This window comes from Mugil cephalus, chromosome 14 (assembly GCF_022458985.1).
Source record: "Mugil cephalus isolate CIBA_MC_2020 chromosome 14, CIBA_Mcephalus_1.1, whole genome shotgun sequence".
Classification (NCBI taxonomy): domain Eukaryota; kingdom Metazoa; phylum Chordata; class Actinopteri; order Mugiliformes; family Mugilidae; genus Mugil; species Mugil cephalus.
This window is the reverse complement of record NC_061783.1, coordinates 19,974,034-19,992,387: the sequence shown is the minus strand read 5'-3', so window position 1 is coordinate 19,992,387 and position 18,354 is coordinate 19,974,034. Positions and strand designations below refer to the sequence as shown.

The 18,354-nt window shown below is 41.9% G+C and overlaps 2 protein-coding genes across 2 annotated transcripts; one reads left to right on the top strand and one right to left on the bottom strand.

The window, feature by feature from the left end:
• Window positions 1-270: 270 nt before the first annotated feature.
• On the bottom strand, window positions 271-9,115 carry LOC125020584 (tubulin beta chain-like). Its single transcript, XM_047606021.1, has 5 exons — window positions 8,931-9,115; window positions 4,493-4,601; window positions 3,798-3,908; window positions 3,279-3,523; window positions 271-2,911 (listed from the first exon to the last, which is right to left on the bottom strand). Exons 1-5 carry the CDS (start codon window positions 8,985-8,987, stop codon window positions 2,099-2,101), a joined length of 1,335 nt encoding a protein of 444 aa, XP_047461977.1. The 5' UTR covers window positions 8,988-9,115; the 3' UTR covers window positions 271-2,098.
• A 1,384-nt stretch (window positions 9,116-10,499) lies between these two features.
• Window positions 10,500-18,204, top strand: flot1a (flotillin 1a). Its single transcript, XM_047605886.1, has 13 exons — window positions 10,500-10,666; window positions 11,021-11,084; window positions 11,711-11,786; window positions 12,127-12,217; window positions 12,600-12,743; window positions 12,907-13,026; window positions 13,130-13,225; window positions 13,332-13,484; window positions 14,119-14,300; window positions 14,621-14,666; window positions 14,784-14,921; window positions 15,280-15,444; window positions 15,904-18,204. The coding sequence occupies exons 2-13, from the start codon at window positions 11,042-11,044 to the stop codon at window positions 15,922-15,924; spliced, it is 1,275 nt and encodes a 424-aa protein (XP_047461842.1). The 5' UTR covers window positions 10,500-10,666; window positions 11,021-11,041; the 3' UTR covers window positions 15,925-18,204.
• The last annotated feature ends 150 nt before the right edge of the window (window positions 18,205-18,354 follow it).

Sequence of the window (18,354 nt, the reverse complement as noted above, 5' to 3'; positions counted from 1 at the left end):
CAACCTCAACATCAGAGTCAGTCTGGGACTCAAGACACTAAACCCACTTAACATTTAATCCACTTAAACTAAAGATTAATGTTGTAGATTAGACATATTTATGCTTTGACCCGTTGGTCAAACAATATTCATGTCAAATATAGAAAAACTTGGTCACAACACTGGAAACATAAGACCGATCTGATGGGAAATGTGTCTCTGACTTCCTGGAAGCTCGCGTTGTGTTTACAGACGCACTAAAAAGGTGATCATCAATAATAACCGACAGTATTTATTTTCCTACAAATGCCTTTTTTATTTCTCCCAAATGATTCACAGTCAACAGGATCCAAAGGGAAACGGTTCCAAAGGAATTTAAAAAAAAAAAATAATAATAAGCGTCAATGAAGCCGCACAGAGACGTTACACAAACATAAAGACAACATGGCTGAGATCCACACACTGAACATGAACAACTTCTGGTTTGTTTCAAGGAATAACGCAGTGTAAACATTTAAACCCATTCAGAGGAAATTTGTAAATATACTTGAATCCACCTTAATAATCCACCTTAATAATTAAACTGTGAGTTATTAAATGTGCTGAAGAGGTTGAGCTGCTGCGCTGAATGTTGTGGGATAAAAAGAAACAGCTGAAATGAATCCTGGGAATTCTTTAAAGGTCCCATATCTCCACTTTCTCATTATTTATTTATTTAATTTATAATTATGTGTCATCCATGTATCATCATATGAGGAAGTGCTCATTTACATTTAAAGCATGTAGCACACATCATGGAGACACACAACACTTTAATTAACCTGTAAAATGGTCTAATATAGAACCTTTAAAACACATGTCACTAGTTATGAATTGATCTTTATTATAGCGACGTGTTGCTTTTTTTTTTTTAACTTAAGTTGGATTCATTTCATTTTGCAATGCTTTAAAATACAATACTTAGTTCAGAATCATGTTTCTTTTTGAGCTACGACTCATAAAAGCAGATCAGTTTGGGTCCAGGTCCAATGTGTTCTTAGGGGCCGACAGGTTTGGAGGTTTTGAGAATCTGCAGCGTGTAAACCTCCTCACAACGTTGGCTGGCGTCTGAGGAAAGATCTCGCTCCTGCTGCGCTGAAACTCAAGACTATGAATAAAACCGGCATTTTGATTCACTGCTTTCTGAATAACATAAAACGCACAGTTCAATTTCAGTTCCAGTTCAGTTTTAACATTAACGGATTCTACAACGTGACAAGAAGAATGTGTATTTAACCAGTTAAAGCCTTGAATTACACTAATATGTAAAGCGAATGTGATAATAGCAACAATAAAAGTGTGATTATCAAGTTTACAAAAACAAATACTGATAATAATTGTTGCACCTAAAACTGACATTCACATTTATCACTCAGTGGATCCTAAAGACTGATAAAAGCAGTTAACACTGACGATGATTTCACATTAATGTTGGGATGAAGCTCACGCTCAGGTTCCAGGTTCGACTTCCTGCAACTTCTGACATTATTGGATAAGTTGAGCAGGACTTTCTGGTTCTTATCATCAACAAATGCCCTGACAGATCATTATGATTATTCGTGACTTATGTGTTATTTTCATGTTTATTTGTTTAAAAAAAAAAAAAGCTTTAATAATGAGCCAGTTAAGGATTAAATCTGTCATCTGAATGTTAAATACCGTCTCTCAGGTGAAGTGATGGGAGAAATTAAGGAGCAAATTTGGCAAAACTGAGGAGGGAATGAATAAGTGCAATGTTTGATTTAAATAATTCATTACTTTGTTTCTGTTTTTTATTTCTAGGCAGCAGTAAAAAGAGCGGCGTATGATGACTACAACACAAGGGCTTAGTATAAAAAAAAGATTTAGGGAGACTATTGATAAAACCAATAACAGCATCACGTGAAGCTGTAAATCATGGCACGTTAATTTGGTCTTTTTCTCTGTCTACTTCCATTCTCACCATCGTTTCTTTCCGTCTTTCCTCTAACCAACTCTTCTCACAGCCACCTCATTTCTTTTTTTTTTTTCCTATTTTTCTTTCATTTTTTTTTTAAATTTTGGTTATGAACTTCCTTTTCCTTCTTCGTCATTCTTTTTTCTAGGCGTCCTCTTCCACCTCCTCCTCAAACTCGCCCTCCTCCTCGGCCGTGGCGTCCTGGTACTGCTGGTACTCGGACACCAGGTCGTTCATGTTGCTCTCCGCCTCCGTGAACTCCATCTCATCCATGCCCTCGCCGGTGTACCAGTGGAGGAAAGCCTTGCGGCGGAACATGGCGGTGAACTGCTCCGAGATGCGCTTGAACAGCTCCTGTATGGCCGTGCTGTTGCCGATGAAGGTGACGGCCATCTTGAGGCCGCGCGGCGGGATGTCGCACACGGCCGTCTTCACGTTGTTGGGGATCCACTCCACGAAGTAGCTGCTGTTCTTGTTCTGGACGTTCAGCATCTGCTCGTCCACCTCCTTCATGGACATGCGGCCGCGGAACACGGCGGCCACCGTCAGGTAGCGCCCGTGCCGCGGGTCGCAGGCCGCCATCATGTTCTTGGCGTCGAACACCTGCTGGGTGAGCTCCGGGACGGTCAGGGCCCGGTACTGCTGGCTGCCCCGGCTCGTCAGGGGGGCGAAGCCCGGCATGAAGAAGTGGAGGCGGGGGAAGGGGACCATGTTGACGGCCAGCTTCCTCAGGTCGGCGTTGAGCTGGCCGGGGAAGCGCAGGCAGGTGGTGACGCCGCTCATGGTGGCCGACACCAGGTGGTTGAGGTCGCCGTAGGTGGGCGTGGTGAGTTTGAGGGTGCGGAAGCAGATGTCGTAAAGGGCCTCGTTGTCGATGCAGTAGGTCTCGTCCGTGTTCTCGACCAGCTGGTGGACGGACAGCGTGGCGTTGTACGGCTCCACCACTGTATCTGAAACCTGCGGGAACATCGGCGAATGAGCGACGCTGACGCAGAGACATTTATTCTTCAGCTGATTGCTCAGTTTATTAGCTCAAGACGACCACACAGTCTCAGCCTCACCACACCCTAGTGCATTACGTCCTCATTACTGCGTCTTCATGTCTTTGTTGGTCTCGGTGGAATTACCATCAGTCGGCATTAAACAGAACTAATTAAGCGCGTAGGGTCAAGTTTGCAAACATTTTTCATATAAAAATCAATATCAATTGCAGTATTTATAGCGAGACCTGACAGGATAATAACTCATTCCACAGCAGTAATTTCATCTTTAAACTAAATAAAACAGTGTATTTGTTATGATGCTGATGAGGATATTTTGTTACCTTAGGTGATGGCACCACGCTGAAGGTGTTCATGATGCGGTCGGGATACTCCTCTCTGATCTTGCTGATGAGCAGGGTGCCCATGCCGGAGCCGGTGCCTCCGCCCAGGGAGTGTGTGAGCTGGAAACCCTGCAGGCACTCGCAGCTCTCGGCCTCCTTCCTCACCACGTCCAGGACCGAGTCCACCAGCTCCGCCCCCTCCGTGTAGTGACCTTTGGCCCAGTTGTTTCCAGCTCCACTTTGACCTGGGAAACAGGAAAATGAAGCCGACAGTAATTAACATCGTTAACTAAGGACAGATCCAGGAAAATTATTTATTTTTAAAAATGTAGTCGGTTGGTTTTGATGAAAGTATCATACCTGAGTATCAGTAAATCTGGGGGACTAAGTGTCAGGATATGACTTTAAAACACAAAATAATGCACTGGGGGGGGGGGGCACACTGAGCTCTCTTAATTCCAGCCTGACCTCTGACCTCTTGAGAAAAGAAGAACCGTCTCCAGCAGGTTGTTCTCTTACCAAACACAAAGTTGTCAGGCCTGAAGATTTGGCCAAAGGGTCCAGAACGAACCGAGTCCATGGTCCCGGGTTCCAGGTCGACCAGGATGGCTCTGGGCACGTACTTCCCACCTGCGTGTGCACACAAACACACAGATAAACAGATTAACAAACGCATGCGAATGTAAACGTATGAGACATTTTACAGCTGCAGTGGACGTAGGATTTTATTTACATGCTGCAGGCAGCGCTGCCCACATCATGTCCCTCTAACTAAATAACTAAATACTATAACTATATTTCTAACTTTAGCAGATAAATACCAAGCAAGAATATTTATTAGTTAAAAATAACTGATAATAAGTGAACCATTTATTCTAATGTACAGTGCAGCAGCTAGAGTGAATGTGTAATACCTTAAGTGGCCACAAGGTGGAGTCAAGAATTATAAACCTACAGGAAACTCAGCACAGTATTTTATTTATTCTTCTTCTTCTTATTATTATTATACTAAAAAACACTTATTAGTTATTGTAAATTAGTATTTTCTGAGGCAGCATCAGGATGTATTGTACAAGTGAACATCACTTCGTTAACTGTAATAATTTCAGTCCTGCTCTTTGCTGCTGCAGTGAACCACACTCTCCACCAGAGGGCGGAAGTTCTCATTTCATTCAGATCTCGGAGGACGAGCAGCACATCCGCAATGAATTTACCAGTGGCTTCATTGTAGTAGACGCTGATCCTGTCCAGCTGCAGGTCACTGTCTCCGTGGTAGGTTCCCGTCGGGTCGATGCCGTGCTCGTCGCTGATCACCTCCCAGAACTAAAGAAAGACACAGGATAACACACAACCAGCACAAGTTAGTTTGTGAACTCAACCATTGTCTGTGTGCTTTATAAAAAAAACAACCTTTAATTGCAATAAAATCTTTTAATGTTCACATTCAAGTCTGAACACGTGGGTTTGAAACCTGAACCGATCGGCAGCTTTAGCCCGACACAACAACACTCTGCATTCACTGATGGTTTTCAGTCCCATTTCTGGACACATGTGTCACAAAGAGGTATCTGTGTGCTTTGTGCGCTTCCCAGCTCCGCGCTCGCATCTGATTACCTTCAGCGGTCACAAGATCACCTAAAAACAGCAACATGTTCTGTAAGACCCGCCGGTTCTTTCAAAGCGCTGAAAGGAGGTTTTTTTTTTCTGCAGAAACCGGTGGCAGTTCCCTCTGATCACGACACCGGTTACAAGCCGCGCTTTGTGGCTGCGCACTCACATGAAGAGTGTGTGTTGTGTTAAATGTACGTGCATGCAGAGACCCGTCCCAACTCAAGTCTGTTACTTGTTACTTATAAGTAAATGCACTGGAAAAGAAACAGATGTCGCACTGTGGACGTTATGAATGTGACTGAAAAGTGAAACATTTTCAAACACATGCGAGTAACATTTAGTTTATTCCCTCAGGAAAAGAACAAACAGAAAGAATTTTAAAGGTCAGGACGGGACAAAGGAAACAAAAGGGAAGTGGTATCACAAAAAAAGAGGACCAGAGGAGAGCATTAGATTATACTGTACCCAGATCAGCCACAACATTATGACCACTGATAGGAGAAGTAAATAACACTGGCCACGTTGTGACAGTTCAGTGTTTTGGTTATTCAGACATGTAGCTCTCATCTAGACCAGACCAGGGACCCCCACCCCAAAGGAAATGACCCACCCTGACATGCACATAACAAAATCTATTTAGGAAAAACAAAAAAAATATGAAGAACAGCACAAGATCCCAAACTGATCAAGTATCTGTGGGATGATCCACAGAGGCCCCCTCCCCTCAACCCATAGGACCCAAAGTACACCCCCCCTCCCTACACACACACACACACACACTAACAACATCCTGTTGTTTTTGGGACACCACTCTCTGATGAGTCACAGCTGTTTTGGACGCACAAGAGAGACATGCACAATAGCAGGAAGGTGGTCATAATGTTATGCCTGATCGGTGTATGTCAATGTCAATATTTCCATCTTGGAAGCTTGAATTACAAAAAGACCTGAATGATGAATCTATTGCTGATTGATTGTTTCAAAAAAAGTCTCTAAAGTGCCAAAGAAATCAACCTTAGAATCTCAGAAGTAGAAAATTCAATTCACAAATTGTGCAACTTTACCTTTTTAGAAAAGGTGAAGTTGCTTCAAAGTTTCAGCCGGTCAGAAAAGTCTCACCCTGTGACTCTGTAGCGCACTCACTAATGATTATTTCCTACATTCCTGGTCTTTCCTGGCTGCATCTAAGAGTGTTTAAAGAATCAAGTAAATGTATGAATGATGAGAATAATGAGAATAATCCTTCATCTATGACAGGTTGAATTTTATGTCAGGTTTTATTTCAGGCTTTGAAAGTTCGCACACGCTGGATGTGACGACAAGAAGCAAAGTTAATTTGGTTACGTTTGTCTGAGTTATTTATCTTTACATGTGTTCTGGTTTATGGGTGTATGGAAGAAAAATGAGCGTCCGACTCAGATCTGCTCCTTGTCGATGTCTGTCCAACCTACAGCTGCACAGGTGGACGCACAATAGAGGAAATAAAAGCCACTAATAAATCGTTTTCTCATTTCAGCTTTTTGGATTCTTCCATCCACCTCGGTGAGTCACGCGCTTCGGTCGCAACAACTTCCAAACACCAAAGCGCCTCCGTCTATTCGCAGGAGGAAGACGGGGTCAGCGGGAGCGCGGCTTTCTCAGAGGATTCAGTTCAGCCTCGTTCCTACAAGCTGAGACGTAAACGCCAAATTCAGTTAAGGCAAGAGCACAGGCTGTCACAGCAGCTCAATCAGCTGACCCTAATCTGTGTGTGTGTCTGTGTGTCTGTGTGTGTCTGTGTGTGTGTGTGTGTGTGTGTGTGTGTGTGTGTGTTTAAGGGAAAGAGGAAAGGATAAGCACATCTATGAGACTCAGTGTGTGTTTGTGTGTGTGTTTGTGTGTGTGTGTGTGAGAGAGAGAGACACGGAAATAAAATCTTGTGTTTTAATCTCCCCCTCTCTCACAGTCTCAGACCGTCCTTGAATGCATCGCCAGTTCGATCGCCATGGCAACGGGCTGAGGCGTTTCATCTTTTCGGACACTTTTTATGGACAAAACCAACTAATTCGAGCCAACGTTGGTGCGAGAGGATGTGCAAAATGCACCCGGTCTGAATTCCTTTAAAATTCCAGAAAAATCTCTGTCAGAGAATCTAAGCTTCAGTTTCAGTCACGTCCATGAGAAGTTATCCAGCGCTTTAAGAGATCAGATTTTGCAGCACTGGAAAGGGGGAAGAACTCCCATATTTTTACCACTGGATGGAGATAGTAACAGATATCTGTTTATTTTATTATTATTACTTTTTAAATTTTTTATTATGTCACTTGTCTTTTTAAGTTTTGTCCTTTGTCTCACACTGTCATGTTGGTTCTTAAAGTTATTTTCTTATATATAGGTGAACTAAAAGAAGCCTCATTTTGCTCAGTTTGTTATAGCTGTACTGAACCTCTCTTTTGCCTCCCAATAAAAATATTTGAAGCAAGAGTCCAGAGCAGATCTTGGTCGAACTGGAGAAGCGAGCGAGTGAATCGAGGCCCAGTTAATCCACTGTGAAACAAGGATGATCTCAGCCGCACTAAATCCTCACTTAAATACACTTGTCTTCTTTGATCAGAGCCACTGAGTGGTGGAGTCGGCCCATATGCTGCTGCTTTTTTTTTCCAAACATGAGTTTGAACTGTAATAAATTAAGCGACATAAAAGATTCAGATTCTCAAAACTAAACTGGTTGTGATGCTGGTTTCAAAGACCGCCTTGTGTAATAAAAGTAGATCTTGATATATGGTTCTTTTTGTAATTACATCTGCAGATTAATCAATAACACGTTCTGCCAAAAGTTGCGTAAATTTCCATATACTGTAAAAAATAAATAAATAAATAAAATAATGTGCTGTCTTCTTCTTTAATAGATGCAAGGAACTAGTGAGTGTTTCCAAGGATTTGTTTGTTTTAATGGACGAATCCATCATCTGTGTGTCTCCGAGAATTAAAAGTGCCGCGATAAATAGGAAACATGTGTCGATTCCAGGGTTCCCTCCGGTTTTTGGGGGGAACCGGAGCCAGTGAACCGCGTGATGCGCTGCCTGGAAAAGGCATTTATTTAAATGACCTCATCTGAGCTTTCAGAGCAGACACTGAGCCACTTGTTATCTTTCCCCCCCGTCATCCTCCTCCTTCTCCTCCTCCTCCTCCTCCTGCTACGTTCCTCTCCTCTGCCTCAGCAAATTTCGCCTTTTTTCACTCTCTCCTCTCTCTTTCTTTTCTTTTTTCTATTTTTTTCCTATGACAAAGACTCCAGCTCACCAGGCAGCCAAGACAGCAGCTGGTCCTACGCGTCCGCTCAAGTCTGGGAGGCTTCATTAATCACGGTTCAATGACCTTAGTCACTATTTAGTCAACAGATTTAAATGTGTTACCTCGCAGGAAAACGACGTGGAAACAATACAGGAACTCAGCACTGCACTTATTTTGTCACATTGAAGTAGAACATTTAAATACTAAACTTATATATATAAGATTTGTTGGAACATAGTTATGCATTTTCTTGTACTTTTACGACACCTCACATTACAAAGATATTTCAGTAGTACTTTTATTACTTGACAGTATTTGTGCATTTTGTAGTTTGTTTAAATGTGTTGTCCGATTTAAATCTGTTATAAAAGCACACATGAATGTAGCTTACACTAAAAAACAAACATGTTTTGCTGCAGGAAAGAAAGAATAATCTAATATATTATACTCTAACTGGGTCTTTGAAAAGGAGACTTGAGTGCAAACAATAGGGATGGGTGGGTTCTGGTCCCCTATAGAGAAATATATATATATTTATAAAAAAAAAATGTTCATTAAGACAAAGATATTGTGCAATTTATGTGTTATTTCCCCTTTTTAATGAAATATTGTCATAATCTAAAACAAAAAAAGCAACTTAAAAAACTTTAAAGGGTGATAGTTTTGCACAGTTGGCTAAAACTACAATAAATAAGTAATTATCAATAAAAAAAATAATAATAAAGTGAATTTTTTTCTCTTATTACTTCTTCTTCTTCTTCTTCTTACCTTGGCACCAATCTGGTTCCCGCACTGGCCGGCCTGGATGTGCACGATTTCTCTCATGATGGACGGGAATTTGCGGGTGAAAGTGAAGCGTGGAGAGATCTGGAGGCGCTGTTGACCCACTGACTGGACTCAGACAGACTGAGGAGCTGCGGGAGGAGGACGCGTCGCCTCGGCTCAGACGGGGCGAAATGTTTGGGACGCGGCCATCACGTCCTCCGCCGCTAATGATTGGTTGCCGTGGCTACGGCGCCGCCGCTGATTGGCTGGAAGGTGGGGATTTTTTTGCTGGAAAAGGGGTTTCCTCGTCTCGAAGGCAAGGACCGGAAGAATAGAGGGAGTGCCCCGTTGGAACCCCAAATAACACAATGCAGACTAGAATAGACTAATAGAACAGACTAAAATCAGTCTGATTGCTGCACTTAAGTACTAATTTGAGATACTTTTATGTTGCTTTTCTTGTTATTGCTCTATATTTCAAAGTGAAATATTGCATTTTTTATAATCTCCATCCTCCTGCCACATCTGGTTACTTTACATATTTTAAAACCAAAAAAATAAAAAATAAAGACTTGTACACGTGGTTCCTGCAAAAAAAAAAAAAAAAAAAAAAAAAAGGCAAGCACAAAAGATAAAACAAGACAAGGGGGAAACACAGAACTGAAGAACTGATTCAGCTCCTCTCCCATAGTGAACCTTACAGAACTTATTTTATACCTTTCTCTATCCAGCTTTTTGTAACCACTAAACTACTATGACCAAGCAATTTCCCTTGTGGGTCCTTAACCCTTTATAGGGCCCCCATTGAAACACTTTAAATTTCAACCCTAGAGTATCATCGTATGACATTAGAAAACTGTTTTACTTTGGTCAAATTTTTATTTTTTATGAAGAAAATCAAGATGAATGACCATATATGATTCCTTTTTTTTAAGTGCTAAACAAATGTATACATGTCAAAAGAAAAGTCCAAGGCACTCCTCTAGCTCCAAAAAATTTAGAAAGCCTTTTTTTAAGATGGCTGTTTCATAATGAAATGGTTTAAAACATAAATAGAAAGAAAAACAGACACTGGGATAGCCTTCTTCAGGGTGTCACCCTCTTAATAATGGGTGTCACGCCATCTTAGCAAAGGCTTTCTATATTTTGTCAAGCTAGTGGAGTACCTTGGACTTTTCTTCCTAAAGAGCACGCTCATTATATGCATAAAAAAAACTTCCTGAGCACCCTGGACCCTCTTTGTTTTTTTCTCTGAGAATGCAAACATGTATTTAGACCATTAGAACATAAGCGCTGATTCAGACACTTGTCAGTATTATCACATCAGACAACATTAGGCCATCGGACCTAATAAAGCAGTTCTGCTTAATTTCACTGAGAGACAAAGACAAAGAAATTCAATTTAAACGTGTGCAGAAGTTACACAATATAGTTCCATATCCCATAAAGGGCTAAAGTCTGTATAAGTTTAAGTCTAAATCTAAGCATGCCCAGATTTATTTATTTATTTATTGTAATTGCAGTTCCCCACCACGCCACTAGATGGCGGCGGCGCGCCGCCTCACCGATGGGCGTGCTCAATAGAATTCGACGAGCTGCGGACATTCTGTTTCTATGGTTTCACCCAGTGACCGCATCACTTGGTGTTTTAACCTGGCAGTGCGATTAAGTAAAAAAAAAAAACGATACGTTTCTTTTAACGAACACGGACAGATACTTATTCTTCAGCATCAGACACGGTAAGTGTGGGATCAAATTACACATCCATCTCGAAAAACATCCTCTCGATTGTAAATACAAATGTGTCAGCGAAATTGATCGAAAATGATGGATCGACCGATAGAAAATGTAATGCAGATGTTAAAATACGCGTGGATGTGATGTGCAGGGTTTCTTTTATCCCTCGGTCCTTTCCTGTACATTGCGCTGCGTAACATTTGCGTAAATTAGATTTTAACCACGCTCGTCTGCGCCCTCATTCCCATCACAACCCCTCCCTCATCCTTCATCCGGACAGTCATGCAGCATGGAAACAGCTGGAGGAAAGGAAGCAATTAAACCTGTTATTTAATGCTTATTTATTTGGTTTTCAGTCTGAAGAAACGTCAACAAACATGTTCTACACGTGTGGTCCCAACGAGGCTATGGTGGTGTCAGGTAAAATGACTAAATAATTTATACCATAGCGTATAATTGTGTTTTTTATTTTACTTTTTTTTCAGTTCAACACATCTAGACAAAATCTACCTATGTATCTCTGTAAAGGGTCTTAGTCCCAGTCATCTAGGCCTATATCATATAAATAAATATATATATAAAACTAAAAATAGCACATGACTAGATTCAATTGGATTATCCTTCCATTTCACATCGTACAGATAAATACACAACGAAATGCAGTTTGGCATCTAACCAGAAGTGCAAATAGCAAACATTAGAGTCTGCATCTACCAGATACCCTCTAGGAGTTTGGGGAATTTCTTTTGATCCGTCCTCTGAGTGTGAAAAAACATCTTTGAGAAACCAGAAAAGTCCAGTTACTCCTGTTTCAGCTTCGTTTTTGTTTTGTTTTTTTTATGTACGTGTGTCTAATATCTGTATATAAAAAGCGAATAGTCACAGTAAACCAGAGTTTTTAATGTGTTGTAAAATGTGTAATCATATAAGAAGTGCTACTAAACCAGTTTTGGTTGCTTTCAAAACTTCAAATATCGCAGCATATTGTGATATTTAATGTTTGGATTGTGACGCTCAACCGTTGCTCGGTCTCTAAACTCTTCCAGGGTTCTGTCGTTCTCCTCCGCTGATGATAGCCGGAGGCCGAGTGTTCGTCGTCCCCTGCATTCAGAAGATACAGAGGTAGACAAACTCGCTTCTTTACTTTCTGATGCAATTTTGAATTGTAAGGGACAAATGTAAGACAAATCATGAACATGTTAACTTGGTAAAAGATAAAAACTCCAAACCAGACTAGAAAGGAAAGAGCGACCTTTTTTTTTCGTTTGTTTGTTTTATTTTATTTATCTGAGTTGTACTTGGCCTCGATCTTATCTCCATGCAGACCTGGCGTCAGTGCTTGAAATTCAATATGACAAAAACCCAGCTGATATTTCTACCCGTTAATGTGCATCGTTAGAGTCATTTATAATAAATCAATAATCATCTCTTCCTTCATACATCCTACCTTGCTTCCCTCCAGGATTTCCCTGAATACTCTGACTCTGAATGTGAAGAGCGATAAAGTCTACACCCGCCACGGAGTTCCCATCTCCGTCACTGGGATAGCGCAGGTCAGTGAGCATCATTCAACATGGAGCAGCAGACTGCAACCTAGGATTTCCTCTGTTAGTGGACAGAGTAACAGATGGACTCACGGACAAATAGTTACTTTGTGAATCATCAGCCGGAGAACAAACATTATTACACACAGCTGCACTGTGTAATATACGTGATGTAGGTGCAAGATTTGTATTCATGCAGGAAACGTTGTCCGTCGTGGCTTCTCTGTAGCTTCCACTCGTTCGACTTAAGTAAATAAAATGGCGCCAGTGGTAGTTTGTTGTTGTCATATGTTCTGTAGCTGCAGCCTTTTGTTCTTGTTCCAATAGAATCCATACTGTCATCAGGATGAGGTTTAAACCTTAATGATAAACAAGCGACTGTTCTCCGCAGATGAAGATCCAGGGTCAGAATAAACAGATGCTGGCTGCAGCCTGCCAGATGTTCATGGGGAAGTCGGAGCCTGAGATCGCTCAGATCGCTTTGGAGACGCTCGAGGGACACCAGCGAGCCATCATCGCCCACCTGACCGTCGAGGTAAGAAACCAGAAGTTCACCTATGTGTTGGAGCTGACATCAGTAAAGAAAATATATCACCCCGTCTGACAGCTTTGATGCTTTTATAACAAAAATATATTTCTAGGATGAAATGGCTGGTATTGTTGGGGTAAAAAAAAATCTTAAAATCTTTCTCTTATAGGAGATCTACAAGGACCGTAAGAAGTTCTCGGAGCAGGTTTTTCAGGTGGCTTCCTCCGACCTGCTCAACATGGGCATCAGCGTGGTCAGCTACACTCTCAAAGATGTTCACGACGACCAGGTGGTTCTATGTGCCTTTAAAGACAAGTCTGTGGTGATTTCTATCACTTTAAATCTAACCAGAAAGATTTTCTTATTTTTTTTCCTCTCTTTGTGTTTCGCAGGATTATCTGCATTCACTGGGAAAAGGCCGAACTGCTCAGGTCCAGAAAGACGCTCGTATCGGTGAGGCCCAGAACAAGAGAGATGCTGTGATCAGGGTGAGACATGACAAAAATGTTGTCATACCTAAGAAGAGTGAGCACCTGGCAGCAATAGAGGCGCTTGGAATCGCTGAAAAATACTCGCTTCTCTTTGTCTCTGCAGGAAGCCCACGCGATGCAGGAGAAGATTTCGGCTCAGTATAAGAATGAGATCGACATGGCGAAGGCCCAGAGGGACTACGAGCTGAAGAAGGCAGCCTATGACATTGAGGTCAACACGAAGAAGGCTGAGTCAGAGATGGCCTATCAGCTACAGGTACACAACGATAACAAGCAGCTAATGTCATCACTTGACCAGTGAAATTGATATTTGTTATGTTAACATTTTTTTTAAAGATTTTTCTTTACATCAGTGAAATCTACATTCTTGTCCTGAATATGCGCCGCAGATACGTATAGCCTGTATAAAAACAGGCTGCAACTCAGCACCATCAGTAGCAATTAATCATACTCCACGGAGAGTTATCAGGTTTGATAGTGCAGCTGGGTTAAAATAAATGCAATATTTTTCTGAAGTGTACTGTAGCTAAAGATCTAATAACTCTGTTAGCGCGGGATGTTTGGTGAAGTTGTTAATTGACTAAATACCCAGAGGATTTGAACCGTTTCTCCGCTAGCGTTTGTGAATCTCTTTTCAGATACATTGCAGGACTGACATGCCACAGTGGTATGGGCCTCATTTTTAGTGAAGTATTTCCACACATTTGATGAATTTAGTTTGCTGCAACGACCCACTGGACTCCTCACCTGTCTCCTACGAAGAGTCGTTATTGTCACGTGATCGGTGACTAACCGTCCTCCTTCTTAAAGCGTCACGGCGCAGCAGTGAAGTCAATAAACTGACTATTCGACCAGCTTATGTTTTTGTGCGTGCATGTTTTTGCCGCCAGGTAGCGAAGACGAAGCAGCGCATCGAGGAGGAGAAGATGCAGGTGCAGGTGGTGGAGCGGACGCAGCAGATCACGCTGCAGGAGCAGGAGATCACGCGCAGGGAGAAGGAGCTGGAGGCCAAGGTGAAGAAACCTGCCGAGGCCGAGCGCTACCGCCTGGAGAAACTGGCTGAGGCTCAACGGTGAGTTTCAGGCTCAGTTTGAGATGTTTGATGCCTCCGGTGATTGCAGGTGCAGAATCTTTTTTGATCTGTAGCACGTTTTTTATCACCCTAAACCTTCCATTTTACAAAACACTGAACATTAAGTGGGAAAGAAGATAAAGAAGATCAGTGTGACTTGTTACAACACATCCTTTAAAGGGAAAATAATAAAAGTAACTAAGACACTGCATTTACACTAAATATAAATGACCATAATGTCTGAGGAGTTGTCATTTGTATATGATATAAGTGACTTTAGACACAGACCTGACTGCGTTTCTTTCTGTCTGTGTCTTCAGTCTTAAGTTGATCATGGAGGCAGAGGCCGAAGCTGAGTCCATCAGGGTGAGTCTCACATCGCAACAGACAAAGCGTAACTCAGCCAAACTTCTCACAACCAAAGGATTCGATAGTATCAAGGTGTTTTCTGAGGCGATGAACCTGCTCTGTTATTGCCTCCAGGTGAAAGGTGAGGCCGAAGCCTTTGCGGTGGAGGCCAAGGGTCGCGCCGAGGCCGAGCAGATGGTGAAGAAGGCCGAGGCCTTCCAGGAGTACAAGGACGGAGCCATGGTGGACATGCTGCTGGAGAAACTGCCTCTGGTCAGAAAACAACAATCACTTTTTACAACACAACAAGTCCATCCCTGGTTTCCTCCTTACAGTAGATTATGTCACGGATGTTTACATCTTAACCTCTGAAGTTTTAGACATTTGCAGCACGGCTACAAAACAGCTGTTCTTTTAAATGTAATTTACATTTTCCCACCAAATGATACAATTTTGCTTATAAAAGCTCAGTGAAGTGTGACATTAAAGTGTATTTCAGATAATGCAGGAAATAGATCTGCTTTTAATCCACTTTGTTTGATGAAATTAAATGAGTTCCCCGTCCTGCCGCTCTAAATTTTTCCAGAGTCGACTTTATTAACATTTTTTTTCACTGTCGTCCTCCCACTAGATGGCGGAGGAGATCAGCAAACCCCTGTGCGAAGCCCAGAAGGTGACGATGGTGTCCAGCGGAGGCGGAGAGGTGGGCGCCGCCAAGCTGTCGGGAGAGGTGCTGGACATCATGACCCGCGTCCCCGACGCCTTGGAGAAACTGACCGGAGTCAGCATCTCTCAGGTACTGTGGCTTCTCAGGGACATCCAGGTCAGGATTTATTAAATTAGATTCCCTCTCACACTGAAAATACTGGGTTTGATGCGGGATTTTCAGACCTGGGTCGACTCTACGTTGGTGCTTTCACATCGGCTGAAGTCCCGGGTCAGACCTCCCTTTTTTCCTCCCTCTAATATGTCATCGCATCGTCAATGTCATCGTTATTGATGTCCTCCCCATGTGGTTCTGTCCACACAGTGGTGCTGAAGCAGTCCACCGTCCACCTACCACACCACCACAGGCTGCCTGTGTCCACTACACTTGCACACGGGTTGTAGATGTACCATGTTGTGGCCAGTTCTTCCTAGGGGAGGGGGGCAGGGGCTGCAGAACATGCCTCCATGGCATAAATCAAGTCCCTCTTACGTCAAAGGTGTCAAAGGTCACATTCTCCTGTGTTGACATTAAATCTTTCCTTCTCAGGTGACTTCCCGTACAGGTTGAAGACGTCCAACCAAACCAGGGACCGGCTGGATCGATCTACTACTCCCCCCCCCTCCACCACCACCACCACCACCCGCCGTGTAGCTGTGTCCCCCTGTGACGTCGCTGTGGCGTCAAAATGATTTTCCTGGTCACTGGGTTGAATGTCTGCAGTTAGTTATCTGATCTTATATTAACTATATTCTCTCTGTCTCTGCATCCGTTCATCGCACACGCCGTCCATGTAACCTGTGACCGGATTTAATCCACTCATCCAACCGAAATGTTTAAAGTTCATCGACTCATGCGACAAACATAACTGCAGCAGCTACTCGCTGCGTTTCCGTTCCCCCTAGATAACGCATTAGAGAACTGGTAATGGAAACGTTTACATTTAGGAGAATCTCACACACACAAAAGTGCAATGGAAACACTTTTGTGTTGCGTCACTAGAGATGAAGCAGGGGGTCGATGTGACCAGTTCATTTAAAGTCCATCGTCCTCAGAGAATTTAAGAGAATCATGAGATATGAGAATTATGGGAACTATTGCTTTTAATTTGCGAGAAACTATAATGGAAACGCAGCTACTACTACTACTACTACTACTACTACTACTACTACTACTACTACTTCCTTTGGCTCGTGTTGTTTAAGTAAACGTCTGTGTGTCCTCCTTGTCCTCTTCGTCCTCGTCCTCCTCGTCCTCCTCGTTGTCTGGATTCACCTCTAACTGCCTGTGTCCACTGCCTTGCTGCCAAACCTTAAGTGCATCTTAGCATGAAAGTGTAACACAAACATGCATCAGTTACCTTCATTTACTAACGCAACTAACAGTTCATACTGGTAGTAGACCAAAAAAAAAACAAAAACAAAGCTTAAACCTTAAATCAGGTTTATTTATTTATCGGAATCTGTCATTGTGTTCAGATTTATTGGGAGTATATAATATGTCTTGAAGGCGTCAGGTGCTTCACCAGACACTCTGAACTCATACGGGACTTTTGTCGGAGACAGCGTGATGGTTATTACAAATGTTACACCTCCTTCTAGCAGGTGGCAGGCGTCTTCTTCTATTACAAACTATTATCACCTGATCTTTATCCTTAAAACAACATATAAATCATCGTGCTCTAATTGTGGCCCCGATCAGGACCTTGAACCTTTGTGTAAACCTGGTTCAGGTTTACTTGAGCTCCCGTCACTTCAATGAGACAAAGTAGACGTACGCCTTCAGTAAAGTGGTGCTTTTTGTAGTTTTGTTAATGTTCTCAGAGAGACGTGGTTTGTGAAACTAAAGGTTACGTGTAGCTTCAGCCTCTTATTGTAGCGTAGTATTTAAGACGTTAGTAAAAACTACTTGTACTTCAGGGAAGAAGATGTATTAAGTATTTAAAGGTTTGATCAGGAATAATAGATCGTGGTGGGGAAATAGGATTAGTCCGTCTTCATGTGTATTTAACCTATTTATTGAGTTATTTATTTGTAATTTCACATGAATAAATTAAAATCTCTAGCTAGCTCTGAAGTGTTGCTCCTATAAAGCGTCCCAGCTCGCCTTACATCATAAACCCATTCCACCGTAGCCCTCTACCTCACTATGTTCTGGGACTGTTTTTTAATTTAATTTATTGTTGTTATTGTTAAGATCTTTTTTAGTGTTGTTGTTGTTTCGTCGTTCATCTTATCAAACCAAATCAATCCTACAATGAAAACGTGTTTTTTCTTCTTTGTGGAATAATCTGAGGTTTTATTTTATTTTATTTATTTTTGTTTGACTAAGCTGTATAATGTTTATTTTCACCCTCATGAAACCTTTGTTTTCTTTGTGTCTTCTCTGATTACAGTACGACTACATGTACCGTAAAAGCTGCCTGAGGTATTAACGTTAAGACGAACACTACTGTTATTATGCATGCATCAATACTTCTTAAACACACTTAAACTCACAATGCGATGTGCGTTAGCGTCACTCACCAAAGTAGCTGTAGAAATAAAACAATGTGATCAGTGACACAGATGTATTAACACACTGTATATTTGATATTTTATACTATATCAGTGCAGAAGTGTTTGCTTCCACTAACAGATCGTACTAACACGAGCTCCAGTGTTACATCATAAACGTATTAAAGCTTCGTCAGAGTTTCATTCGGCGTCATTTAAACTCCCGCTGTGCTTTTAATGTGGGTTTTAATTTTTGTCTGTGCACTAAAAGGAAATGTGTGTGTGTGTGTTTTAGGGAAGTGTCGTACAATCCTGTACACGGTGTACGTCTCATTAAATCACAGAAGAGAAACCACTTAGTGTGTGTCGTCGCTGTTTCTGAAAACAGAATCATTACACATTACAAGTATCTTGAGTTATTTATCTGTTATTTACACTTTTACTCGTGTCAATTGTGCAGGTTTTGCTTCTTTTGTGTTGCTTTTTCCCTGAACAGTCTTGTGAT

Bases quoted from the DNA above. Each gene is read 5' to 3' on its own strand.
- LOC125020584 (XM_047606021.1), bottom strand. From the start codon at position 8,987: ATGAGAGAAATCGTGCACATCCAGGCCGGCCAGTGCGGGAACCAGATT. The intron at 3,524-3,797 runs GTAAGAGAACAA...CCTGTTTCCCAG, and splicing joins GCCTGACAACTTTGTGTTTG to GTCAAAGTGGAGCTGGAAAC. The intron at 2,912-3,278 runs GTAACAAAATAT...ATGTTCCCGCAG, and splicing joins GCGTGGTGCCATCACCTAAG to GTTTCAGATACAGTGGTGGA.
- flot1a (XM_047605886.1), top strand. From the start codon at position 11,042: ATGTTCTACACGTGTGGTCCCAACGAGGCTATGGTGGTGTCAG. The intron at 12,744-12,906 runs GTAAGAAACCAG...TTTCTCTTATAG, and splicing joins TCGCCCACCTGACCGTCGAG to GAGATCTACAAGGACCGTAA. The intron at 15,445-15,903 runs GTACTGTGGCTT...TTTCCTTCTCAG, and splicing joins CCGGAGTCAGCATCTCTCAG to GTGACTTCCCGTACAGGTTG.